The sequence below is a fragment of the Strix aluco genome, chromosome 2 (assembly GCF_031877795.1).
Source record: "Strix aluco isolate bStrAlu1 chromosome 2, bStrAlu1.hap1, whole genome shotgun sequence".
Lineage (NCBI taxonomy): Eukaryota > Metazoa > Chordata > Aves > Strigiformes > Strigidae > Strix > Strix aluco.
This window is the reverse complement of record NC_133932.1, coordinates 129,619,854-129,645,703: the sequence shown is the minus strand read 5'-3', so window position 1 is coordinate 129,645,703 and position 25,850 is coordinate 129,619,854. Positions and strand designations below refer to the sequence as shown.

The window sequence follows — 25,850 nt, the reverse complement described above, 5'->3', positions numbered from 1 at the left end:
AAATTTTGAAAGATACTTTTGTAAAGGAAAAAATTTTAAACAGCAAAGACATGAAACCCCGAAGTTCTCACCTTAGAACCTTGGAGACAAGATGTTTTAGTAAGGCCTGTTGCAGCAGGACAAGGGGTAATGGTTTTAAACTAAAAGAGGGTAGATTAGACTAGATATAAGGAAGACATTTTTTATGATGAGGCTGGTGAAACACTGGCACGGGTTGCCCAGAGAGGTAGTAAATGCCCCATCCCTGGAAACATTCAAGGTGGGGTTGGACGGGGCTCTGAGCAACCTGATCGAGTTGAAGATGTCCCTGCTCATTGCAGGGGGGTTGGTCCGACCTCTGAAGGTCCCTTCCAATCCAAACTATTCTATGATTCTGTGAACAGAAGGGCTGTTTCTAGCTGTTGCTATTCACAAAGACATTGTGTCGACCACTTGTCCAGCACTACCAGCCTTACTGGAAAAGTTGACTAATAGTTTCCAGCAACTTCTAAGCAGACTTCAGGACAAAACAGCTCACTTCCTTGCACTCTACCACAAAGGAACAGAGACCCGCAAAAGAATTCCAGGTCAAATTCCCTGGATGCAAGTGAGGTGAATTATGACAACCATAACACAGGCCCCAATTACAGTCTGAAAGAAAAAACCAAACCAAACCACCCAAAACAGAAAACCCAACCATGGTGATGACAAACAGCCAAGACAGAAGAAACTGCACAGACCCACAGGGCCTCCTGCAGAAGCAGCTTGGAAGCACATGCCAGGAGGGCTGCTTAGGCACCTGGGGTGCAAAAGTTGACAGATTAAAGTTACAAATGATGCAGTCAGAAAAGAAATGTGTTTCAGAGCCTAAGCTGAGGAAAGCTTTACCAGACAGCAGATGAGCACTACTGGTCATACAGGTCCTCACAGGCCTTTTTATGGGCACACTGTCACTCTGAGGATGATATTGAAGACTAAGGCCACAGTTGCCCTGGCTCCCTTCCTGCCCTCAAGTCATCTTCATGTGTCATCTCCAGCACTGTAGTGGCAGAAACCTCCCCACAATTTTGAATGAAGGGATGGGGCTTTCCGTCTCCATATTTCCCCAATCAGCAATTTTTTTTCCTTGGTTCCAGGTTTCAGTTTTATTTTCTTTCACATTCTCTGCAGAACCAAAGCTCAGTGTGAGATACTCAGCCCAGCTCAGAGATACTCGTCAGTGGAGCAGATGAGTGCCCAGCAAGATAAAGTAGATGGACTGGGAGCATAAATGAGCTTTAGGTCTGCTCCTGCAGCTCCACAGGACATCCTAGCGAGTTTCTGCTGAGGCTGCAAGGATGAACCTGCTGGTTTTGCATTTATTCCCTTGCCAGCTTATAACGAAACCTCAGAGCCCGCTGTGCAGTGGATGAGTTCAAAATATGTGGGAACTTCAAGCAACAACAAAAAGCTGTGGCATCACAGCTATTTATTTATTTTAAATTTAAGGCAGGCTCAGAGTAGATTATTACATAAAATAGACAAGGTCTGTCTCCTTAAGAAAAAAATGTATTTTACACAGTTTTGTCTTTTTTAAAAAATCCAACATACAAAAACTGCTGGAAAGACCCTTAAGGCTTATCTCTACAGCTTTACCACCATGGTGTTGTTTACTCTTTCACAAAGCTATTTGTATTGAAATTCTGTCGTATCAATTTATTAAATATGGTTTGAGGCTGTGGAATATATGCTTATGTGATGCACTTGAAGTTACAGCTTCAGTTTATGGAAGTAATTTCCATCCCAGAGCTGTATTCTACACACTGCTTTAGAATTCTTACTTTCTTATGAAATGAGAACATTGACTTCATATAACTGCACATTTCAAATTCATTTCCTAGCTCTACTCCATCACACCAGGGCTTTTCACTATCAAGTCTCCATTCTATTTTCAAATTTTCCACTCATTTCCCATGAGAATTTAAACAACTGGCTGAGAACCAATTATTTAAAAAAAAATTCATTGATTTTAGATGTGCTAATTTTTGGTGATTGTCTTGTGTGGGGTCGGGGGGTATTTTTTGTTTGTTTGTTTGTTGGTTTTTAACCTTGGTGTGACTCAAAACTAACCTGCTTCAAAGGGAATCCATATTTCCTGACTCTTATTGTTCTTCTCTTCTGCACACACACTGGAAAAAAATGGTGTTGAGATTCAGGAGGTCATGAACATCTGAGCATTACTAATGTATTACATAAAGCAGAAAACTTGATAATAAAGAAGAGATATTCACCCTATCTAGTTAGCTTTAGTAATTGGTCTCTACATCTGAGAAATTTAATTAGGCTAGTACATGTTGTCCTACTGCAGAGCCTTCATCTCACCACCACAAGGTCTTCTTCAATGATGGCTTCATCCCATCACCACCTAAGGCATTGAGATTCTCTAGAAGTCTCTCTTAAGAAGCTGCTAGAAATCGTATTTCTCATGAAGGGCCAGAGAAATCTGTGGTTATTCACGGTCTCTTCTTATAGAAGAGCAAGAAGGCATCAAACAATACCATCAAACTACAGGTTCAGAGATATTTTTTTATACAACAGCCACTGTAAAGAACTCCTTGCCTTGTATGTTACTACTTTGAATATGGAGTTTAAAAGCATTTAACAAACAGGGGAAAAAATATTCTGAAGGATATTAAATGTAATGATTGAAGCTAGTAGGTCCCTGAGCTGCAAACTGCTGGCAGCAGAAAGCACTGTCGCTGCTTGCTTGCCTACCTCCATTTTTCCCTAGGCATCTGCTGTTGGCCACGGTGAGAACAGGACACTAGAATAAATGGTCTGATCTAATTAAAGCCACACAGACATATCCAAGCAGTAAAATTATCAAGCTACCTGAGACACAAGAGAAGGTAGGATACAAAGAGCCATTTGGTTGGCAGAATACAAAGAAACCCCAACTTAGTTCAAGTTTCTCATGTTTTTCATACTGTTTCTTGCTGTGGGGTTCTCCACAGGCATCTTTAGCATCAGTGCTCCAGGGCCAATTCATCGCAGAGCCGAGGCATGTGCCAGGGGATCTTACCACACAGTTTGTGCAGAAACCAGAATTCTGCAACTACCAAGTAGTGGCTTGTAACAAGATCCCCTAAAAAGGCAAAAGTATGTTCTAATAGTTTATAAAGCACTGAAACAGCATCAGGAACGACTCAAGTAGCTGCACATCATGGAATTGATTCTTAATTCCAACACAAGACTGCACTTTCTCTACAGTGAGCTTTGCACTGAGGTGGTTATTATTCACAGGGGAACTAGATTTCCTAACAGCAGAGGACTGGGAATGAAGTAGTGGAATCTCTGAGATTTCTTCACTTTCAGATTTTTCCTTTCCAAGCTGTGGAACAGGGGAAAACAAGTCGTAGGGTGGGTGGAGGGAGGACAGAATAGAGTCAGCTTGACCAGCCAAACCCTGCTGACAAAGCCAAATATCATCTAGCGTCAATTATTGGCCAAAAAGCCCTATACGGACCCGAGTGTGTTCTGTAATTGAGATACATGTAGTTCCACCCACAGCAACTAGGCAAAAATGCTGAAATAAGCTCAAACATGGTACAGATAGCGCTACAGAAATAGCACCCCTGACACACTGAAACATGTATGAATGGCTTTAGATGAACAGGCTGTAAAGTCATAGATGAAAGCGTGCTTTTGCAGTTCCAAACTGTTTGGATGTAACACCACTGTTAACGCAAGGCTGTCCAGAAGGAAATTTAAAGCTAGATTAAAAAGCAGCTATATCTTCCAGAGTTTTTTTCTATATATTCACACACAGAGAACACCTAAATAAACCAGGATGCCTCTCAAACTTCTGCTCATGGGGGAACACTCTGGCCATGAAAGGTCTTTACAGAAAAGAGGCTGACTATGAACTGTCACTGAAAAGAGTAGCAAGGCATAAACATCAATTGGAACAATAGCATAAAACCCTTCACACACTCTCTACTACTAATGTGTTTACACATAGCCAGCTAACAGCACTTACAGGATTGATGCATGTTTCCCTCAGATAAACAGTCAAGACAAAACTGATGTCTCGCAAGCTTGTGAAGCTAGAAACTAAGATGCAACACTTCTTGAAAGATGCTTAACACATGTAAGAACTGAACGCCTTTCCAAAGTGCTGAAGCACAGCACAGAAAAAGCGTGCGTCATTCAGTTAAGTCCCCATCCCCGTGCCAGATCTGTCTGAAACCCCATGCTAACACCTGACAACGCTTCTGAACTGAGTCTTGCTAAGCATAAACACAGCAGGCTTTTCTTGGTGTCTAATGAACGTGAGATCTGTCTGCAAAAAATACCACAAAACATCTTTTTCCTTTTTATGCAGAAATACACCCTTTATTTGTAGAAAGGAGATTTGATAACAGTCTACAAACGAGCCAAGCACCTCCAGGGTTCACAGATACAGCAAACCCTTTCAAAATCCAAACACCCACATAGAAGGGGTTGCACCACAACACAGATGAGGGTCCTTCAAGGGTCTGGGAACCACTGTGGTGGTAAAGCTTTATGTTCAAACATGAACATTTGTCATGGTTTAACCCCAGTTGTCAACTAAGTTCCACACAGCTACTCACTCACCCTCCCCCAGTTGGGATGGGGGAGAGAATTGGAAGAGTAAAAGTGAGAAAACTCGTGGGTTGAGATAACGACAGCTTAATAGGTAAAGCAAAAGCCATGCACACAAGCAAAGCAAAACAAGGAATTAATTCACCACTTCCCATGGGCAGGCAGGTGTGCAGCCATCTCCAGAAAAGCCGGGATTCATCATGCCTAACCATTACTTGGAAAGACAAAATACTGTAATTCTGAACATCCCCCCCTTCCTTCTTCTTCCCCCAACTTTATATGCTGAGCATGACATCATATGATCTGGATATCCCTTGGGTCAGCTGGGGTCAGCTGTCCCAGCTGTGTCCCCCCGCAACTTCTTGTGCACCCCCAGCTCACTCGCTGGCGGGGTGGGGTGAAGAGCAGAAAAGGCCGTGACTCTGTGTGAGCACTGCTCAGCAGTGACAAAAACACCCCTGTGTTATCAACACTGTTTTCCGCACAAATCCAGAACACAGCCCCATACTAGCTACTATGAGGAAAATTAACTCTACCCCAGCCAAAACCAGAACAATATTGCATTATTTTGCCTGGCCTTGCTGAAGTTGCCTCTGTGATTAGATGAGCAAGAGTCTACTGTGTCCACATAAAGCATGAAACAATGAGCTTAAACCACTGATGAAGAGACAGTTGTGAAGCAAGACAGAATTAACTTTTCAAACTCCCTCTGAACTTGGCTTATTAACTCCGGAACACCAATTACCTGATTGCTGAACACCAAGATACTTCCCTTGACAAGCATCTTTTTTGGAAGGATAGTGAACTACTATTTGAAACACTTATTCTGGGGTTGATGAAGTACTACTTTTTGGAGGCTCATCAGCCTACTTGCCTCGTATTTGGGACCTCCTCCACGCAGATATCTCTATGGAAACCTTTTGTATGTACTTTCCAATCACACAAACTCTGTAGGTGTTGCAGGTAGGAGGGCATTTTCATCAACTGGCCAAAAAAACCCAAGAGTACTGGCGATCACCAGAAGCTGTGGAGTTCTAAGCAACCCTGTTCCAGAAAGCAAACTTCATAAATGGGTTCTAATTCTTCATTCCTCTTTGAAAGAGCTGCCCACTTTAGATGAGAAGCAGCAAGCAACATACTCTAAACTGTAACTAGTTAGTGCAAACCAATAAAGAATCCAAGATTTAAAAGACATTATTATGGAACGAAATATTTTAAATAATAACGTTTGAAAACTAAAAGGATCAATGTAATTGTATATAGTTATCTGCAATTAGTTTCTCAGCTTTAGTTTCTCAGCTTTCATATTAATAATCATTGTGAAAGACTAGTCCACAAGAAAAGTACTGTCCTGGGCCAGTGAACAACTTTCCACTTGGAAATGCTCAGCAAATGCATTAACCATTTGTGGATTAACCATATGTGTTGCCATTCACAGCATCAGAATTATGAGCTCCTGGCATATGTCAATCATTCTTATTGAGCTTGGCTATGCCAATCAATATAGTCAGGGGAAAAACAAATAGACAAGCTTTCAGGATCAGAAATTCTTCTTCAAATACTGGAAATTTTTGTTTTCTCTAGACCACTTAACCAAGCTATAATTTGTGTGTTTAGTCCGCATGATTCACCAACGTTGAGGTAGCCCACAAGAAATATAATTTTCAAAGAATTCCTTAAAACTGTGGGTGGGAAATCCCTGTTTGTTGTGCAAAAGGTCTTCAACTCTTTGACTCTGCTGGGTACTAATGTAAAAATCAGCAAGCAGCTGTCATACAGACCACACAGGATTTACACCGAAAAGGTGCAGGCACAGAGGTCTGGGGAAGCAGAGCCATACTGACACTCAAAGAGGTCAGTGTACTTTTTCATGTTCTAAGCTTTTAGCCACTACTTTGTAAGTCTTACTAAAGCAAGATGCTGTCACACAAAAAAGAAAAAAAAAAAAAGAGAGTAATTAATAATTTGCACATCCTATTCCAAAGCAACATAAAGGGGACACAACAGCACAACTGAGGTACATCATCAAGAACAGTAAGGTTATGTGAAGTGCATTTGTATATTTTGTATTTTAAGAATAGAATTAGATATAGATTCTGCTCCAAAAAAAAATTCTGCTTCTGTCCAGAAGTGGTTCGTATGGGGATTCATACACCAGTCCGTAAGTAGAAAGCATGTAACAAAAGAAATGAGGCCCTGGGGTCATCATTGATGGAAAAAAACCCTCAAAACCCCAAAGAAAACAAACAACCACAACACACACCCCCAAAAAAACCCAGTATGAATGAAGTCTCCTTAGCTGAAAAAATTGAAATAGTAAGGTGAAATGAGACTACAGGTAAGCTGTAAATCAGTTGCAGAACTAGAACCCTAGTCTGTATTTTGAGATTTAAAGAAAATCTTGGTAAGAAAAACTAAATCATACTTTTGTTAATATCAGTTTCATAACAAATTATATTAAAAACAAGTGTAGGGGAATAATTAAATAAATATGTAACAGCTGCTGATTATCAAAAGCTGTAATTACCAATACTGTATTTAACTGAAAACCCATGATGTCTCTCAATAAACTTCTGCAGCAGTCAGTCCTATTTATAGGGTTGGTGATTCCGGTATTGGCCATTTGGGACTTACGATGGGTCACAGACCATACCCCGTAAGCAGACCGACTGTTTTGAAGGATAAGAGTTTAGTAGTGAGCATGCAGATCTTACAGCTGGCCTCGGTGGCAAAGAATGGTCTTGGGTATGTTTAATTTGTTAGTATAGATACTGCCTACGTCTGATGTACGTCATTTGGAGTTTTTTGAGTTTTTACATCAGCAGGAATCCAGTACAACACAACATTCAAAGTAGCTCCATGCACAGAAAGTGTTGACTGAGGTGTTCCCATGAGACAGGAACTCAAGCTGTAAAGCCTGTATTAAGCAACCGTAACCAGATTATGAATGCAAACATTTAATTACAACATTGAGACTAGCTCACATGGCAAAGCAGCCCATCAGCTGCATCAGTGGTTTTAAACAAGCATCAGGATGTACTTGTCAGTTAAGAGCCCAAGGAAGGCTGCTAGTGATCACAAACAGTTGAGATCTGGCAGATGACCTGGATGTTGAGATGGGCAATACATCATATCTGATTTTGATTGTAGAGGTCAAGCTACAACCTTCCTGGATATCACACACACAAAAACCTTTAGCTACTTTCAAGAAGCTTATGGCCACCATTTCCCCATATGTTATTATCTACAATACCTACGCTTTAAAATTGTTAAAGGGTTACAAACACCTCTTTTAACACCATCATATCACCAAAATCTGATGAAGCACAGTGAAGACAAACAGGTATTTCTAACAGAAAATCCTCAATGCAAATCAGATGTTTTCCTAAAGTGTTTCTAGATGTATCAGGAAGCTCAGTAAACTGTGGACAATTGAAGCAGTTATATGCTCATATCCAGTGAATGAATTTATTTGTGGCAAAAAGCATGTGGATTAAAAAATGGTTTCTGTCTTCTTCCCTTGGTAGCTGAATAGGTTGCCAGATGAATAGAAAAATCTCACAAATCTTAAACTTGACTGTAAATTCTCGCCACTTTTTAAGTCCTCAAAGGGCAAGAGAGAGGTCTATTCATTCTACCTTTCCTTTCCTGAGATATATCAGTAAAGTTTAAAAGAACGATCCTCTTCTCGACTTCAAAGTGGCACAACATACCTGTACTAATCTGCTGCAAATTCAGAGCTACTGACACAGAATGGAGAGGCAAAGTACACTGTGCTGCAGCTATAGGGTATTTTATATCTGTAAACTGTATTGTGCAGACCTCACTCCCCCACTGTAAAGGATCAGTTTTAATTTTATTCATTTTGAGAGGTTAATTTTTGCTTAAAGATGTACAACAGTAAACTAACTGGAAACAAAAATATTTTATACAAGATTTCAGAAACAGAAATACCACCTACTTCTACAATGTCTTCTAAAAAGTCAGGTTCAAGGCCTGTTTCACTGCTTGCTCATCCTGTTCACCCTCAAAAGCCCCCTGGGAGCATTACAAGGATGATGAGGCTGCTATGACTGAGGGAAGGTCTGAAGTGCAGTTTGTGCTCTGCAGTACACTCAAGTATATGTCTATCTCCTGTGGGGCAGCAGATCACTGTGAGGTTCAGATGCCTGCTTCTCTCATCCTTTTTTCAGTGACCTGATGCCAACAGACAAGACCACACATTTCTTCCTGAAAGGGTCTGCACAAGGGTCTTTCAATTTCACAAACAAGATGAAGTTCGGCTGCTTACCAGGATAAATGGACAGACAGAACCAGGACCTGGCTTCCTCCAAGACAGCCCAAGTACAGTACAGACACAGGCAACAGACCAAATTGCTTTTGCTATCACTCTTCATTTTATTATAGGACAGAGATTTTGCTTCTCATCTCCTTATCTTGTACTCCCAATGGTAAAACAACCTCTTACTGTTATACTAAAATCCCTGTCTGACATGTATGACATATTCAAAATTAGGTTATATTAATAGCATGAAATGTTTCACACTTTTCTCAAAAGTGTTACAGATTATCCACAGAAAACACCTTCAGGCTTGAAGCTATGAGTGCACTTCCCAAGCATTTCTATTCATGATCTACATCCAATATTCATAAAAGGAGAGCTCTAAAAAAGATGGCTTGTGCAAATACATCCAGAAGATACTATTCAAAACTCAGCACCTGAAAGCTATTTATTGCTTTTAATGTTTTTAATTGTAAAATACAGAAGTGCACAAAATAATGTGTTAATACAAAGTAAACACATCATTTGTCCACCACCAGAATACACAAACTGAAGTATGAATTTGTAGCTGCTAAGAAGCACCATTAATTAACTGATGCCCACCTAACAAATTGGTACATGATAAGACATATTCAGTCTCTTAACTTCAGTGTTTAACATATGATAAGGATATGCCTTTGAACATTCTTTGAAAGTAATCATACACTGAGAGTTCGGAGTGACTTTAGCATGATGTAGAAGATGTTGATGTTTTGCAGATGGCAGTAGCAATGTCTCTTCCTGCAGGAAAATCAGAAGGTTTTCATTTCAGAGAACAGCAGGGGTGAATTAGGACTCAGAATAAAGAGGTCAGATTCTGACACAAATCATGGTCTAGGCACATGCATGTGCTTGCTTATTGGGGGAAAAAAAAAGGCAAGAACTAAACAACAGCAGTTCCAGACAAATTACATGTAAAGCTCTACTTTGATGAGCAGCCAAATTATACTGAAGTTGCTCAAATCCTATACTGTTGGGGATGTATATTTTGTACCTGTCAAAATCTTACTTCAGACTAAAACATTGTGATAAGTGCAGAGGAGTGCCCCTGCAGTTGCACATTTTAAATTAGCTTATTACATGTAAGTTTATAGAATCAGGTACCTCCCTGTTCCATTATGCTGGCCTCAATCAAAATTTCCGCATAAAAGTTGTCCTGATGCTTCTCCAAGCCTTTTTCTCCCCAGACAAAAGAAAACAGTTCTGCAAAGCTTGAGGTTACCTGAATAACTTAAAGACATAAAAAAAAAAAAAAAATTAGGTTTTTTCCAAAAACCAACAACTTCTAAACTACATTTATGTTGGAACAGCATTGCTAAGACTCAGCTTGAAGCAAACATTCTAGGTTTATTTTTGTCCTCATTGAAAATCCATGCCTTGGAGTATTTTTTAGACAGATCTGGTCATCTACATTCATATTATTCACAAATTTTTCTACCACTGAATTTTCCCACCAGATCTCAGAATTTGTGCATAATCCTGAACCTGCTATAAGGTATGAGTCTTTCTGTACGAATCAAGGAGATAGGATTCCACCTCCTGACTGTAAGCACTGCATCTAAGGACCCATAGGATCAAAACCCAAACATTTACACAATGTTGCCTCAGTTTTGCTTGCAAAGGCGCCGGGTATGTAGAAGAGAGACCAAGTTTGCCATGGCTGTGGGGTTTTATTCCTTTTGTCATACCCTACAGGCAATACTCACTATGCTCTTTGTTAATGTTACACTTTGCTTGTTTTCCCTAACATTCCAAACCTAGGAATGAGGGAGTTGGGACAAGGGAATTGTAAACCAGAATAGCAAATGTATCAGAATATGTACACATTTGCAGCACAACAAAGTGAACCAAAATTTAATATCTAACTGTCTGGGGAGAAGAGGTTTGCTCTCCATGGCTTGGAGACAGACCCTGGCTCCAAATACCCTTAATCTGTCTATTTAATCAATCATACTTCAATCAAACTGCTCAGTTTCTGCACAGTACATGGGAAGGACAGGTCAAACTCCTACACTAGCATTAAGTGGGTCTAAACCCACCACTAATATAAGGGTCTGGCATACTCCTTCAGGACTTTTCTTTCCTTTCACCCACTACTCTTCTGCTCCTCCTTTTTTAAAGGAAGAAAGTAATTCAATGAAAAAATTCCATGTGACCTCAGTAATGCAAAGCTGAGAGCAAATTTATACATTTAAAAGTCTTAACAACCTGAAGTGACTGTGTCACTTCATGGGGTATTTATTTCTTGTTTTTCTTCTCATTTATTTAATAAAGCACATACCAACTGGAGACATTATAAGCTGTCTGAACCTCATCCTGCAAGTTCCATTTCATTTTTGCAGTTGATTTTCTTCTGTCTGGTACTCAGTAACACACATATATTATTGTTTTTAAATTTTGCTTCTCTTCCCTCTGAATGCAGAGCAGAAGTGCATCACCATTTGTTTACAACCCAGCTGTGCTCCTATAAAGCCACTCCTCAGATAGGCTTTGGCCAGAAGGCACTCATAGTCTTATAGCAGTGGGATACTAAATCAAAAACCTATGCCCTAGTTCAGTAAAGCACTTTCTTAAACAATATGAAGCCAATAAGGCTATAACTCTGAATACTTTACTGGAAAGGGCTGTAATTACTCATTTGTTTCCCATCAAATTCAATCTGCTTTGGATCTACTCCTAGACATTTTCTGGAAGGTGTAATTAAATAAAATAAGAGGAAAGTCAGGCCAATAATATCTTGATTTCTAAGAAATCACTGGTTGTAGCATCTGTCCAATCAGATGCTTAAGCAGCAGCCATGGGGGGACCACACATCACACCCAGATCTCTGCCCATGCGTAAGTATTTACCCTATTTTGGTTCTCCCTTTGAATTATTACTTTAATAATGTAGACAAGGTAATTACCTCAAGTTTACAGGTATTGGCATCTGTAAATTATACACAGTGTGACTGGAAGTTCTGAACTGTTACATAATAAACCCAGAAATTTTAAGTGATTAACTAAGCATATTAATGGAAAAAATTCAGCAAACTCTGGTAAACAGAATTAAAAGAAAATTCCTAGAACAGCTGTTTATTAATTCTCACTTCTTTTGCACACTGCTTTTGGGAAATATTTCACAAAATGCTTTCCATTTTATAAAACAATGCATAGTTGATGGCATGTATGGGATATAGCAGTTGATATCACATGTGATTCTATCAGGCTGTGGTTGAGATCATTGTTAGTGCAGAAAAAAGATGCTTTGATATGACAACTGAGCAAACAGGTGTGCTGGCTGAATGGTTAGGGAATTGATTTTGAGAGACTCATGTTCTTGGTCTGCCATAAGTGTCCCATATTACCTTGGGCAATCTAAATTCAGTGCCCCACTGAAGCAACAATAACTATTTCTCAGAAAAGTGCTCCAAAATTAAATGTGAAATTTAATATGCCAACCTGATGTCCATGACTGCCTGATCCTTTCCGAATGCATGTCAGTGATTCAGAAACTGCCCTCCATAACTATTTGATAAGAAACACAACAGAGATCAAAAGTGTTAAAGTAACACAGTGAGCGTGTTAGGACTCCAATAGCTTAACTTCAATGCCTGAATGAATCTCATTAAAGAAAAGCAGAAGCTGAATGATACGTGCCTTGAAAGTCATAGTATGTGCTGAATGCCTCCAAGAATTAGGAATAAGAAATAATAAACCACAAGTATTTCTCCCAGTCATGTTGTTTTCTTTTCTTTTCTTTCCAAGTCTCGATGTTCAAACTCAACAGTTCCTATATTTTGCCACAATCTGGAAGCCACAGCCAGGGATGATGTGTCTAACCACAATCTCACTGGACTGAAAAAGTAATGTGTCTCCACTTCAGGCTCAAATTGGAGAAAATTCTAAACCTAAGTGGTGCATTCTAGATAATGAAGGTGTTTCTTAATTTGTAGAGCAATAAATAAGTACCTTTACAACTTCTAGTTCTTCACCTCATATTTGTCAGATGAATTACCAAACATGTATACAGATGTTCTCTCTATACAGTGATCTTTTAGATCTACTCTTTCACATACCAGTATCTCAAGGCACACTCTCTGTTTCCACCTAGATCTTTTACTGGGGAAAAATGTAAGGACTCTGGCCATTGCCCCAGGATTTCTGGAAGTCCAGAAGCTGGCTCAGAACTGCAGTCTTACATGCAGAGTTATGTGCAAGTGGACCGTAAATCCAGTGCATCCCAAAGATGATGCCTCTGCATATGACAGACTATATGTAAAGCATATGCTGGATGCCCATAAATCCCAGATATATGGCCCATCTCATCCAGAATGGAGATGAGGAATATCTGCAATCACAAAGTAACATGCATCCAGATGGTCCCACCACCGTGTGCACTGAAGGTCTGGAAACTCTCACTAGAGGCTCCTCAGCCCAAGTGCCTCACCTCTCCCAGCAGCATTCTTCTGTATGGACAGGAAAAAGCAATGCTGCCTCAAAGTTAAGGTTGAAAGGTCTTAAAAGACATAAAGCATTCCCCATAGTATGAAATTACTATAAACCTGAAATTACTACAAACCTGAAAGGGAAGAGGCTCACAGGACTTCAAGCAAATTTGGTTTGGGCCCAAAATCAGTGTTCAATGCAATCAGCTCAGAGTTTGAGAAAAATTTTGCAGCACTAGGAAAATTAAAACCAGTGGTGAACTGACCAAGTGACTGTTTTATCAACAAGACTGAAGTTGTGCCTCCTACAAGTGCACTTGATACAGTACTACAGTTCAGAGATTATATTATGAATGTGCCCAGCAAAGACATTGAGAAAGACTTGAGAACAGTTTCAGCTGTTCATCTCTTCCTAGTAGAACTAACCACGTTCACTGCTTTTCTTCCCTACTCCAACACTGTGGAACATTTAAGGTCCTGTGAGCTGCTTTATTTATTCTCTGACAAAAAATAAAAAGTTAAAAGAATCCACTTTACTGAATTTGCTATTCCTTAAGAACTACTAATTGAAAACTTCTTGCTCTGTTTTACAAATTGTAGTGCAAATATTATGATTCTGTAAGTCAAACAAGACTAATGTCGCTCTTTCCCTGCAGGAAATCTTAATAAATGCTACAAGGGTTTCCAGCTTTGCAGGAAGTGAAACTGCTGGACTCTCATACACTTTTATATTTGGCTTCAGTGGGAAACTCATTTTGCAACTCCACCAAATACCAGTTACATACCTACAAGCAAAGCAGTCCAGCTGCCAGTCAAAAGGACATTTGAACTTGCAGAAAAACCTGAAAGGCACTTGTACAAAACAAGGAGATCTGGTTACAGTTGCACTCTCAGTGCCAAATCCATTAAAGCTTATCTTTCAATTGAAATTAACCTTTAAAAAGTGGCCAACCCCAAACCTATTTTCCAGCAGCAGCCAGAGCCTTGCTGTTGCTTTCCAGCACCTTTGCATCACCCCTTTTCTATTTATATGAGAAATGATTTCGTTATAAGATAACTTCAAATACAATTAACATGTTAATCCAAAACAATTACTTGCCTTTAGGGAGAGTGGTCCAGTTTCAGCAAGCATCAGTCATGCATTCATTCCTGTTTCATAATCCCAATCACCCTTGACCAGTGGACATTTGGAAGGTCACAATTCAAAGGCACTTTTGTAAGTTTTATTACACTACTACAAGAACTCTCCAGGGCAGCTTCAACCTCTCCAACGTATCTCACTTAGTGCCCTCGTTTTTCCTCTAGCAGCTGCTGTGAAGAAGTCCAGCCCTGCTTATCTGCATGCCAGAGGACAGCTTTTTGGCATTGGAAAGGCATCACTGAGTTGGTTGCTCCAAAGCTCATAAGGAAGATGAATGAGCTTGGACAGATACTGCTAAAATAAAGAGTACTAAAAAGTACTGTTGATTTTTGGGACACACAGCTATGGAAGCAGCTGGAGCCTTCATGTGATTCTCTACCAATAGGAACTGATGATATTGGCAAATTCAATTTTTGCTTTGAGATTTTGGCTTTAACAAATAATAAGCACAATTTTTCACATACGTTTCCATTTTAATTACGATGTATTAACAGAGCAAGATGGTGAAATTTCACACTATACTACCATTAATCTTCTCCTTTTGTGATCAAATGTTCTTACATCTTGAATGGTGCAGTTGCTTATTCCTAAATTCAAAAGAGGCTTGATGAAGTTGATTGAAATGAGGGGGAAAGCCTCCCAGTGGCTTAAGCCTATGCTGCATCTTAGAAACCAAAGAGCAATGCTCAGGGACACCTCTGTGCTGTTGCAAACATTTTTTTTCCCCTAGATGTAAGACAGTAAAAGCTGCTGGCATCAGCACATGGAGTGAAAGGCATGTCCCACATGACTCCTTCTAATAAATACTACTGCACATCACAACCTGGGCAAGTTACCAAACCTAAGAGGAATCTGTTGCATGTGTGCAATGAGAAACAAGTCCCAGTGGTACGTGCACCAAAAACCCTCCAAACTTGAGGGGAAAAAAATCATTCTATTACCTTCGACAAGTAAGTTTGTGTTTGCATGTGACTTGACAAGCTTGTAAGACACCATTGTAAGCAAATGCACTAGTGAGCATAAAGACACCACAGAACGAAGCTGTTCTGCATTACCATCAGCACGAACTTACGCTTGGAAAGTTTTCTGTAGATGCATCTACCTGGAGCACATGGTCACATTTATCATTGCTTTCCATCACTTTCACCCACCAAGCCAATGCATCTGCTAGGCATTGGGGGAAGAGAGAAGTTTTCAATTCTTCTTCCCAACATCCTCATCAGTTCAAATACTTTGAGATCCTCTTGCACAAACTGTGTCTCTCAGACAGAAACCATGTGAACTGCTAAACTATTCTAGTACAAATGCCCTTCATGTTCCTGCAACCATTGCACAACTCTTTCTCTTCCCTTACAGGAGTGTCTGCTGGAATTCAGACTTCGTGCACACTGCACTAGCACAAATGGTCTGCTCTCCTAGCAGTTTGTTGTTTTCTTCTTCTTTTTTTTTTTTTTAAAAAATTCAAATCAATGGGAGACACAATACATTTTTAGATTATATTTAGTTTTTTCCACCAGATTCAGACTCAACACTTCAGCAAGTAGTTTTTGTTATTTGGCTCATTTTATGGCTAGATTTAGAAACCTTTTTACAGTATTTGCAGAGAGAAGGGCCTTGTCCCTCCAATAATTGTGATCAAGGGATCTGATTTACAGATGCAGTTGTTTCATTCCAGCAATTAGCTATAGACACAACTGACAGCATGAAGACATCTAATTCCCTGTGAGGTAGGAAATGGCTAACAGGCAGAGGTTTTGGGTTTGGGTGGTTTTATTGTTTATTGGACCAACTGATCAAGTTGGGATTAAAAAAAAAAAAGAGAGAGAGAGTTGTTAGAAGAAGAGCTATGAAAATGAAAACACCTGGTTTTAATCCCCCCCCCCCCCCCCAAATCAGTTGGCCCAGTAAAACATATTATCTCTCCCTCCAACCCCTGCTGTGTTTACATGCTTAGACCATCCTGACAACAGAAACTTCAGAATCTGGACACTTCCCAAAATGACAGGATTTGGCATGTATAATCTCTTCTCTCAATTCTAAATAATCATAGCTAAAACTACCTGCAGGTTTAACATCAAACCCTTCAAATGAAGACTAAACAGAGTTTAATTGTTTCCATAATGAATTAAACCACTAGGCAAAGTGACAAATCCATTAGCCAAGCCAAAGAGTTAAAGTTCAAGATGTCTTGTTCAGGAGGACATAGCACTGCTGTACTTGAAATTACTAATTCCTTCCTATGTTGAGAAACACAGTAAAGCCCTAACTACATGTTTTATGAGGCTGAATAGAGCTAATCCATATGGACATACTACAAAACAGACATCACTTTATAAGCTAGACATGCAAATAAAAATTGCTCTGAGATGTGGAGCTAACCTATTTTGAGGTTAAATTACAGAAATTTACTGAAAATCTGTTTTGGTTCCATGTGTTGAAAAAGGATACATGTGCAACAGAGAGCTGCAAAGAGAAGTGGAGCAGGAAACGGTGATATGCGGAAAAGTTTTGAATTGGCGTTATTTTCTTTGTCAGAAGCATAGTCTGCTCAGTTTATGTCTGAGTTTTGTGTTTGGCAGCTGCAGAACTATAAAAAGCTTTGACATTTAAAGCATTTTGAAAAGAAAGATATTGTATTAGGCTGACAATACATAAGTCATTTATCAAAATGTCATGTTGTTTGGGGAGAGAGATAGCAAGTGTCACCCCTGGGCCTCAAAGAGGAGGTTAAAAATTAAAAACATGCTCATCATCTCTACTAGAGCACATTATAAGCTCAAAGTAGTCAAGTTTGCTGTTGTGATAAGCCTTCTATTGAAAGAGAGGGAGTTATAGCACAGCGTTTATTCTCCCCCAAGTATCAAAGCCTGTCTGACCTGCTCACAACAGCTCTAAAGCTAAGCCTGTCCCAAAAGAATTTATTTGGGTGAATGCTACAATAGCCTGTTCAAGGTTTGGTAGCAGGTCCAGAAAAATAAGTAACAGTCAGAGGAAAAGCAAGAGACAAAGCAAAAACTGTTTTTTCAACCTGACTTGTCTCCTAGGTTTTGCCAGTCTAAGAATTTCTGGATCCAGAACCCCAAGGATAATTAAAATAACCATTTGCCTCTTAGCTCCCTGCTCCCTTGGTAAAAAAAAAAAAAAAAAAAAAAAACCAACAAAAAACAACCAAAAAAACCCCCCCAACCAAACAACAAAGCAGAACAATCTGTACTCCTGCATGACATTTAATCAGAGACAAGTACAGGCAAGGCTTCTCCTGTGCAGGGCAGCATCCAGCTTTCAGCTAGAGCAGGCATGTGTATTGGCAGTTCCAACATCAAACTCCAGGCCCTAACTCTACAAGGGGCTTGGCGCTGGAAATGCCTGGGTGCTGTCTGCATGGGGGCACGTGCTGGTGGTGGCACTCTTTGAAGTGGAGAAGGAGTAAAACACTGAAACCACAGGAGAGCTGCCAAAAGCAGAGGTTTGCACAGTACCTCCCATCAGCCAGGCAAGTCGCAGAGGCAGGAAGGTAAATCATCATCACTTACAGCAAGGCAGAGTAAGAAAACTATCCCAAGGCCCTGGAGGAGCCTAAATATTATAAACAACCACAACTTCCCCTTTCAGCAAGGGGTACCAGTAGAGTGTAGTTATTCATTAAAGACCCACCTTTCCTTTCTCAGCTCTGAATGAATGCCCGTAACAGCAGCTAGAGTGCTCTTCTGGAGGTGGCTGCCACAGAAGCTAAAGAGAGATTCAGTTTACATTCTCTTCATCCAAAATCAAGTCAAATGGAACTTGCTCTCGGTCCAGTTTTGTTCAACGAGTGCCAGATCTGACACACCAAAGCCAAAACTTCAGGGGTCAAACCCGGCCACACAGCACTACAAAGCTGCCAGACTCATCTCTAGTGGATGCCCTACTGCATGGCAAATCCATCTGAAATCAAAACCAAGCCACAAACTATTGCTCTTCACTTCATCTTGTGAATTAGCACTGCCTTTCCGCAGCTTCAGTTAAATCATCACTAATTCTGATGAGCACCAATGACTCATCTCAACATACAACAGCACACAGTTTCTAACATCAATGACATTGTCATGCTACTTACATGGGGCGAGGCTTGAAGCCACTGAGGTCAGTGGAGTGAAGACTATTTACAGGACCAGCCCCACATGTAATACGCTCAGTCTTCCCATTCCCACCAACAGCTACAGTGCTTCCCAAGTCATCAACTGGTTGTTTGCCACACATTTCACTAGATGCAATGAATAGGAATGCTGAACAAGCTGTAACATTCATTCTAACTGCAACAATACCAATTTTCACACTATTTATCAAACAGTTTGTGTTACTTAAGTGCAATTCTTATTCAAGTGCCAAAAAACTTAGTGCACCCTATGAAACAAGAGCTACATTCAGTCTTGGCTGTGTTCTACCAAAACATGCCTGGTATAAGGATTAGGCTTCTCTAAAAGAAAGGGCATGATAAAAAGAAAGCAACATAGGCAGCTGCCAAACTGATAAATTCCCACAACTTAAAGGTATTTTTATAACAAACTGCTCAAAAACAGAAACAAGCATTTTGGTCCAAACGCAATTTATTTTTATTAATATAGCAAATGCAAACATAAACTCAGCACTTATAAAAGCTGCCCAACCAATACTTCCAAGACCTCTCAATGCATTTACAAATGCTAAAGGCAGAACAAGGACCAACGTATTACAGGGTTAGTAGAACACAGACAGAGGCTGGGTCTGCATCAGCACCCCTCTCACCTTGGCAGCAACAGACTTCCTCTGCACTTCCAAGCTTTTCCACAAGACCTCTACTCTCAAAGCATTAGTGATATCCCAGAGGGGAGAGTGACAGTGTTGGCAAGAGATTATGCAGAGGGACAGGGAAGCAGATGGCCTCCTGATTTGGCTATGATAAGGAAGAGAAACTGGAATCCAAGCTGGGGAAGCAAAGGGACTTTTGCAGGCCGCTGCTAATATCAGAAGCACTGACAGATTTAGTTTGGGCTTAGTTTGCTGACCATGCCATGATAAGTTCTTTGGTACAAAACATTAGGAAATGCCATTGCCAAAAGATACTTTGGACTCAAAAAAATATATGCTTGACATTAACACCAAACAAACAAAAATGAAGCTCCACATGCCAGGATGAGGGCCAAAATGAATCTAATTGAGCAATCATATTTCCAGAACACTACCATGTTTGCCAAAATACTGGGCAAAAGCTCATCTTCTCAGAGTTTGATCTGACTGAAGTCAGTGGTGATGCACCTAGGCTTGACTGATGAAATAAAGAACAAGTGAAAACATGAAAACAGCTTGTCTGCTCTGGACACCATCAGAGGCTCATCATAGTGCACAGTGCTCCAGCTCACTCACATATCTAGAAGAGTTAGAGCATGATTTGTTAAAGAGCTCTCTCTCAGCTGTGGTTTGACTTGGGTCTGAAGCAGCCCATGTGCTGCAGGGTTTCCCCATGAAAATATCTTGTTTGATATCCCTAGAAACATGGGATTCCCACCAGGTCAGTTCATCTACAGGAGCATCCCATCTCCAGCAGCAGCCATAAACCTTAAGAAGAGTAAATAACACAGATAAATAGGATACTCTTCCACTGCACACTCCCATCCTTTCACATTTTCAGTTTGGGGACTTTCTAAGTCAGGTGTGGTTCCATTGTGTTTAGTAACCCTCAGTGGATTTTATTTTTTTTTTTAAATGAACTTGTCCAGTCTAAAACTTGTCCCCTAAAACTTGCTTGAATAGTTTTAGGCTCCTGAAAATAAGAGGGGAACCTCCAAACTCTGCCTTCCTCATACTATTACTTTGCAAAACATGAAGAGATGGCAAGTTAACAAATGCTGGGAGTCACACAGCCACTTAAAGCCCTGTGTGTACCTCTGTAGTTGTATGTCTATGCAGACCTAAAGCTAGCCAACCAGAAACTCCAGTTATAAGAATATAACCTTGTGGATTTAGAGAGGCGATTAACTTTAAAACAGAATCCTGCCTCAATTTGATCTTGCCAAGTGCCATTTCAGACACACTGTTCTTGTGCTCATTACTAATTTTGTTTAAATGTAACTATTTTGTAAATCCAGATAATTTTAGGCATTTCACCACAGTTGCCGAGTACAGCCATGTGCAAGACCATATAATTTTTTTCTCAGCTGCAGTGGCAAATTACTGACACTGTGTTCAAAGAACCCTCAGTTAGCTCAACTCTGATCCCCACAAAGCTGAAGGACAAACAAACTTTCTGCATTTTAATGATGTGTAGGGCAGTACATTCCAAAAATGCTGCAGAAACCTACAGCAATTCCTTAAAGTTTCATTCTTACAGATCCAGACTGGTAATTTCATTTTGTTGAGGTTTGCGGTTTTTTTGGTAATTCATGACACATTCCATGAAAAGCAATGGAAAGTATGCATGCACATCAAAAGAGTACAGGGTATTATCTAGATGTACACAGAAGACCCCAAATTCTGATCCCTGCACTCCACCTTGCAGAAAAGTTTAGTGTATTATCTCAGCCCTTCAAATATGGCAATATCCTGCCACTCTGAAAACAAACTGTGACCTCCAGTTCTGCATCTGTTTGTGATGGCAGATCTCCAAGGAGGCAAGATTTATCTCAAAATCAGGACTTCCAGAAAAATGCATGAAGTGCTGTCAACCTTCCAAATGAACAGTGTAGTCAGATGTCACAAACAAAATTACACTCTATTTTGGACAAGACAAGATTTTTGAGTCCCTTCAGGTGTGTGGTCAAACTGGGAATTGTCCAGCTCAGTCTGAGTTTGTTAAAACACAGAGAGGGAACATGAATTTGATGGAGTCCCTGGAAGAACTTGAGAATCATGAACAGCACATTTGATATGAGCAGAATCACACAAATCTTAAGAACTGACAGCAGTGTCAGAGAGAGGACACATGACCTTGACCACACCAAACACAAGGCAACTTTGATAAATAAGGTAGTGGGTAAGAGATGCCCCATCTTTCCTCCCAGGGTCTGAGTGCTGAATTAGCTTTTCACAAGGCTGACACCCCACAGTAAAACAGACTTGTCTCTCAGCAAGTCCAGCGCTGCTGCCGCCCTGTCAGCAAGTCACTTACACATGGTCAAAGCTTCTAACATTCTCCTGGAATCCACCTTGCACTTGGATCGCCACAGAACAGTCTCACCGGTTCTCTGTAGTTATCTGACATAGTTAAAATTTTCAGGTTTTCCAATTTTGCAGCATTCAAAGTCAGGAAAAGAACTACTTCACGAGGCACTGCATGAAAACATTCAACAAGCTCTTCTTCACTCTCCTCTTATTTCTGAGACTGTTCTGTCAACTAAGAACAAGTGCTACTGCCTTTTAAGACTGCAAGTACCCCTCAGAAGAACGCTGACATTTCCCAAGTCCTGCCCTCGGATTAGACATGGGCTGTAATACTTCACCACGGAAGGAATAACAGTATTTGAATAGTATAGAAACATGCAGTGCACTGAAAGTCTCATCAGCATAGAAGCAGCATAACCGGTTCTGTCTTCAAAGTTCCTCCTACCGTCTGAGGATTTAGGCTATAAGATTTCCTTGCATGTGACTTTCCCAATGTCATACAGAGAGTCTGAGACATAATCAAACCCAGTCTCAGCGCTGGAATGCAGCCTTGTCTTAACTGCAAGACAGCTTTTTCCTCTAAATTTTCCCCAAAATGCCTAGTCAAGCAAGCTCCTATACACAATGCATAGATTGGCTAAATAATTTAAGGACTGGAGATAACTCATTTACAATCCATGCTTAACGCAGTGTTGGCACCCTTAACCAATATTTAGAAATTCAATTCCTTACATCATCAGACAAGCCAGCCAACTTTACAATAGTAAACAATGACCAAAATAAAGAAACAACTGCAAATTTCTTACATCCATCACCAGTTTTTCTATTTGTTTTTTTCTTCTCAGGCAGATTTGGAAAACAGAGGAACTTCTCAGAGGACAGCCTGCTTTTACTGGTATTTAGGGTATTACAGAGGACCTAGCAGCAGCGACTTCTGAGTCTGCTTCTTCTTCAAAGCACCTTCAACCTAGTAAGCAAGCAAAGACTTGGATCAATAACCTCAGAACATAAATCTGTCTGTGATTCTGCTGGAGGGACATAGTCTTATTCATTGAATAAATACCAAAGTCTTCATCACTTTTAGACTGACACTTTAAACATCACCCTAAAGCTATAAAACAGTCAGGGCATTGAATAAAGCAGCAAAACACTTGCTGCCCAAAGCCTTGCTTCTGAAAAATTTTTTCAGAGGTTCTTGGAGAGATGTAGGAACTATCCCCTGCAGAACAGCCTTCAACCAGATGAAAGCTTAAAGTAAGATCCACCGCAGAAAAACAGCAATGATGCCATGCCCACATTTAGCTACCAAAGGGGTAAACAGTAATTGCGAGGTGAGGAGAGTACAACAGCTGAAAACCTATTGAGATCCCTAATTTTTACTTACCCCACTGCAGCTTAGCAGACCAAAGGGCCATCGATCATATGCTGACAACATATGAACTGTCTGAAATACCCCATTTGAGTTGAACAGTTCATTCCTTAGATACTACAACAAACTGTTAAGAGCAGCAGAGAAAGAGAAGTCTGTTTAGAAAAGTTTGGAAAGAGGGCTTGAGCATTTACTAATGACTAGTTCCCTAGGTACGTAAACAGGCAGTCCTTATCTCTTACCACAGATGCCAGCCATTTCTGTCCTCACTTGGATGTTCCGTAGATGACTACATCAATGAACGTAAGGTCTGTACTGCCGGAGGAACAGAACAACATAAACAGCAAACACCCAGGCTGGAGACCAGCTGGGAGATTTCTCATGGCCAATTAACCATGGCATACTAGAATATATTTTACCTCTAACAGAAGCAGTTTTCCGCCCTTCTCTTCACATGGGCCAAAATTCCATTTAGACTTAAATACTTTATTTCACTGGAAGGGGGGAAAGCACTTCAAAAAAGCCTTGGTTCTGAAAGTTATCAAATGGGACATGTAGCCAGATCAATTTAAAATGTGATAGATTCAACTGTGTGCTATTATTGCATTACACTGAGGAAAGGTCAAAGTATTAATTTTTGAGTTCGAACTGATACCTGTAAGACTACTAGAAACATTAACTATGTTACTCTTTATAACCCACTGAACACCAAACAAGACACACGTTGAAGAAAAACTCATCAAAACCACTTAATGCTGGTAAATTACTGTTGCTTATGAGATAGCTGGCAATTCCCCTTCTCTTCAAATCAGATTGCTACAAAGTTGTTGCATATTCAGTAACATCCTGTGTCATCGCCTGCCTTGGTCCTTAAGGGTGCACCTCTATGGATGCTGAAACGGTACCAGGACACGCAAATCCAACACACCGAAGTAAAAATTGCCATCCAAAGAGTCTCCCATCCAGAAGATGACACAGGAGGTTCATATAATGGATAACTACATACCAAGCAGATAATAAATAGTCGCAGACCCATCAACTATCAATACCATGTTTAATAACTGCTTATTTTTAAGGTAATTAATGCATTTGTAGCTATTTCTAGCAATATTAATACAAGAAAATGGAACCCAACATTCTTGAATCTGACATATTCGATCCCAAAGTTTGCATCCAGATTATTTTTTTCCCCTTCAAATTATGGAAAGGGACGGAAAAGTAGCATAGGGCTAAGTTACGGGGTGTCATTTTACACACCTCACAGACTTTGTTGAAAACCTTTGTCCTAAAGCTTTTTTTTTTTTTTTTTTTTTAGTAATGTTGAGGCTTCTGCAGTATCGTGAATGAATAGATCTTCATCCCAGCAAAACACACTGCTTTGGTAGCGGAACACACATTGCTATGCATATGCTGTGAAAGGAAGCTTTACAACAAGAACCACCTCACACGCTTGTTTTAACACGAAGGTGCAAACGATCAGTTCCATGCCTACGTGCTTAATATAATGCGCACCAAAATACCCCAGGTATTTTCATTATTTCAGGCAAATGGCTTCAGGTCCTAGCCAAAGGCACCTCTGCCCTACCCGGGCTCTCCCAGTGCCACCGCCGTGGCAGCCGCAGCGGACAGACGGACGCCAGATGACCGGCTGTGGAGGAGGCCGCGGATGCCAAACCCGCAGGTGAACACCTATAATTCTCACCCTGGGCTCTGTTTGGGTCAATCCGCGCCTGCTCCCCCAGCATTTCATCCCCTTTTGAAGCGGGCCACACCGCTGGGGACGGACACAGGCAACGCTGCCAACATACTTCCAAGGCGGGACACCTGCCATGGAGGTCAAGCACCCCCATCCACGCCCCAGCTGCCACCGAGCCCCTCTCCCCTCCTTCTTGCCCAGGCAAATCTGCGGCGGCACCGACCTTGTTGAGGTGGGGGTTCCTGGTGATGTCGTAGCCTCGCTTTTTGACGGCCAGCGCCCTGCCGCGGGTGGCGGGGCTGCCCCCCGCCTGGCAGCTGCGGCCCCGGGGGACGCCGCAGAGAAGCGGCCCCCGGCCGGCCCCCGCCATCCGCAGCAGGCGGCCGCCCGCCCCGCCGCACACCGGCACCATCGCGGCGTCAGCGGACACGGCCGCCCGGCGGGGCGGGAAGGGCGCGGCAAGAGGGCGGGCCCAGCCCAGCCCGGCCCAGGTGCGCCCAGCCCGGCCCCTCAGGGCGCGGCGGTCCCCGCCGAAGCGAAAGGAAACCCAGGAAGCAAATCCCGCCCCGACCCCACGGCCGTGGCGCCTCCTCCGTTACCTGTTAAGGCTCAGCCGGCAGCTGAGGGGAGGGGGGTGCCCGCCGGGGCCCCGCCTCCGCCTGGCACAGCGGGCCCGCCCGCCCGGGCACCCAGCGGCGGCCCCTCCGCCGGCCTGAGGGGAGGGGAGGGGCGGGGAGGGGGTTTGCCCGGACGGGGCTTCGCCTTCCCGCCACCGCGGGCCCTGAGGGAGCCCCTGGCCCCGCCGCCGCGTTGCGGTCCTCCCTCCTTCAGATCAATATTTTCTCCGTTCACCTTGACAAAGGGCATCGCGAGGGGAGAGGCTGGGCCCGCGCTGCGGGGAGCGAGGGGCGAGTCGGCCCGGACGCGGGGGTCGGTGCTGCCGCGGGCCCTGGGCAAAGGACGAGACCCCCCAGAATGTGGAGGGGGAGTAAAGCTGCTCGGAGGAGCCGTTAGTGCTGGGGAAGCGCTTTGAGAGGGTGGTCAGACATCATCGCTCTTCTGGAGCACGAGCAGCTGTAGAGAGTTCGGCATTTCGATCTACCTGCAGTCTGTACGTTCTCTATATAAAATCTATATACATACGTCTGACATATATACTGTGTATGTAGTATATATTATCTGTATTACATACATTTT

The 25,850-nt window shown here is 41.6% G+C and overlaps 1 protein-coding gene across 4 annotated transcripts in view; it reads right to left on the bottom strand.

Moving 5' to 3' along the window:
• Window positions 1-25,156, bottom strand: part of ME3 (malic enzyme 3) — a 128,955-nt gene extending 103,799 nt beyond the window's left edge. For 2 of the 4 annotated variants that reach the window (XM_074816311.1, XM_074816314.1), the window contains exon 1: window positions 24,877-25,156. In XM_074816311.1, the coding sequence (XP_074672412.1) occupies window positions 24,877-25,065 (189 nt within the window). In that variant the 5' untranslated portion in view covers window positions 25,066-25,156. Of the gene's footprint in view, window positions 1-22,394; window positions 22,532-22,972; window positions 23,039-24,876 lie in introns of those variants that run through there. The other 2 variants (XM_074816313.1, XM_074816315.1) reach the window with 2 other exon arrangements.
• Window positions 25,157-25,850: the final 694 nt, after the last annotated feature.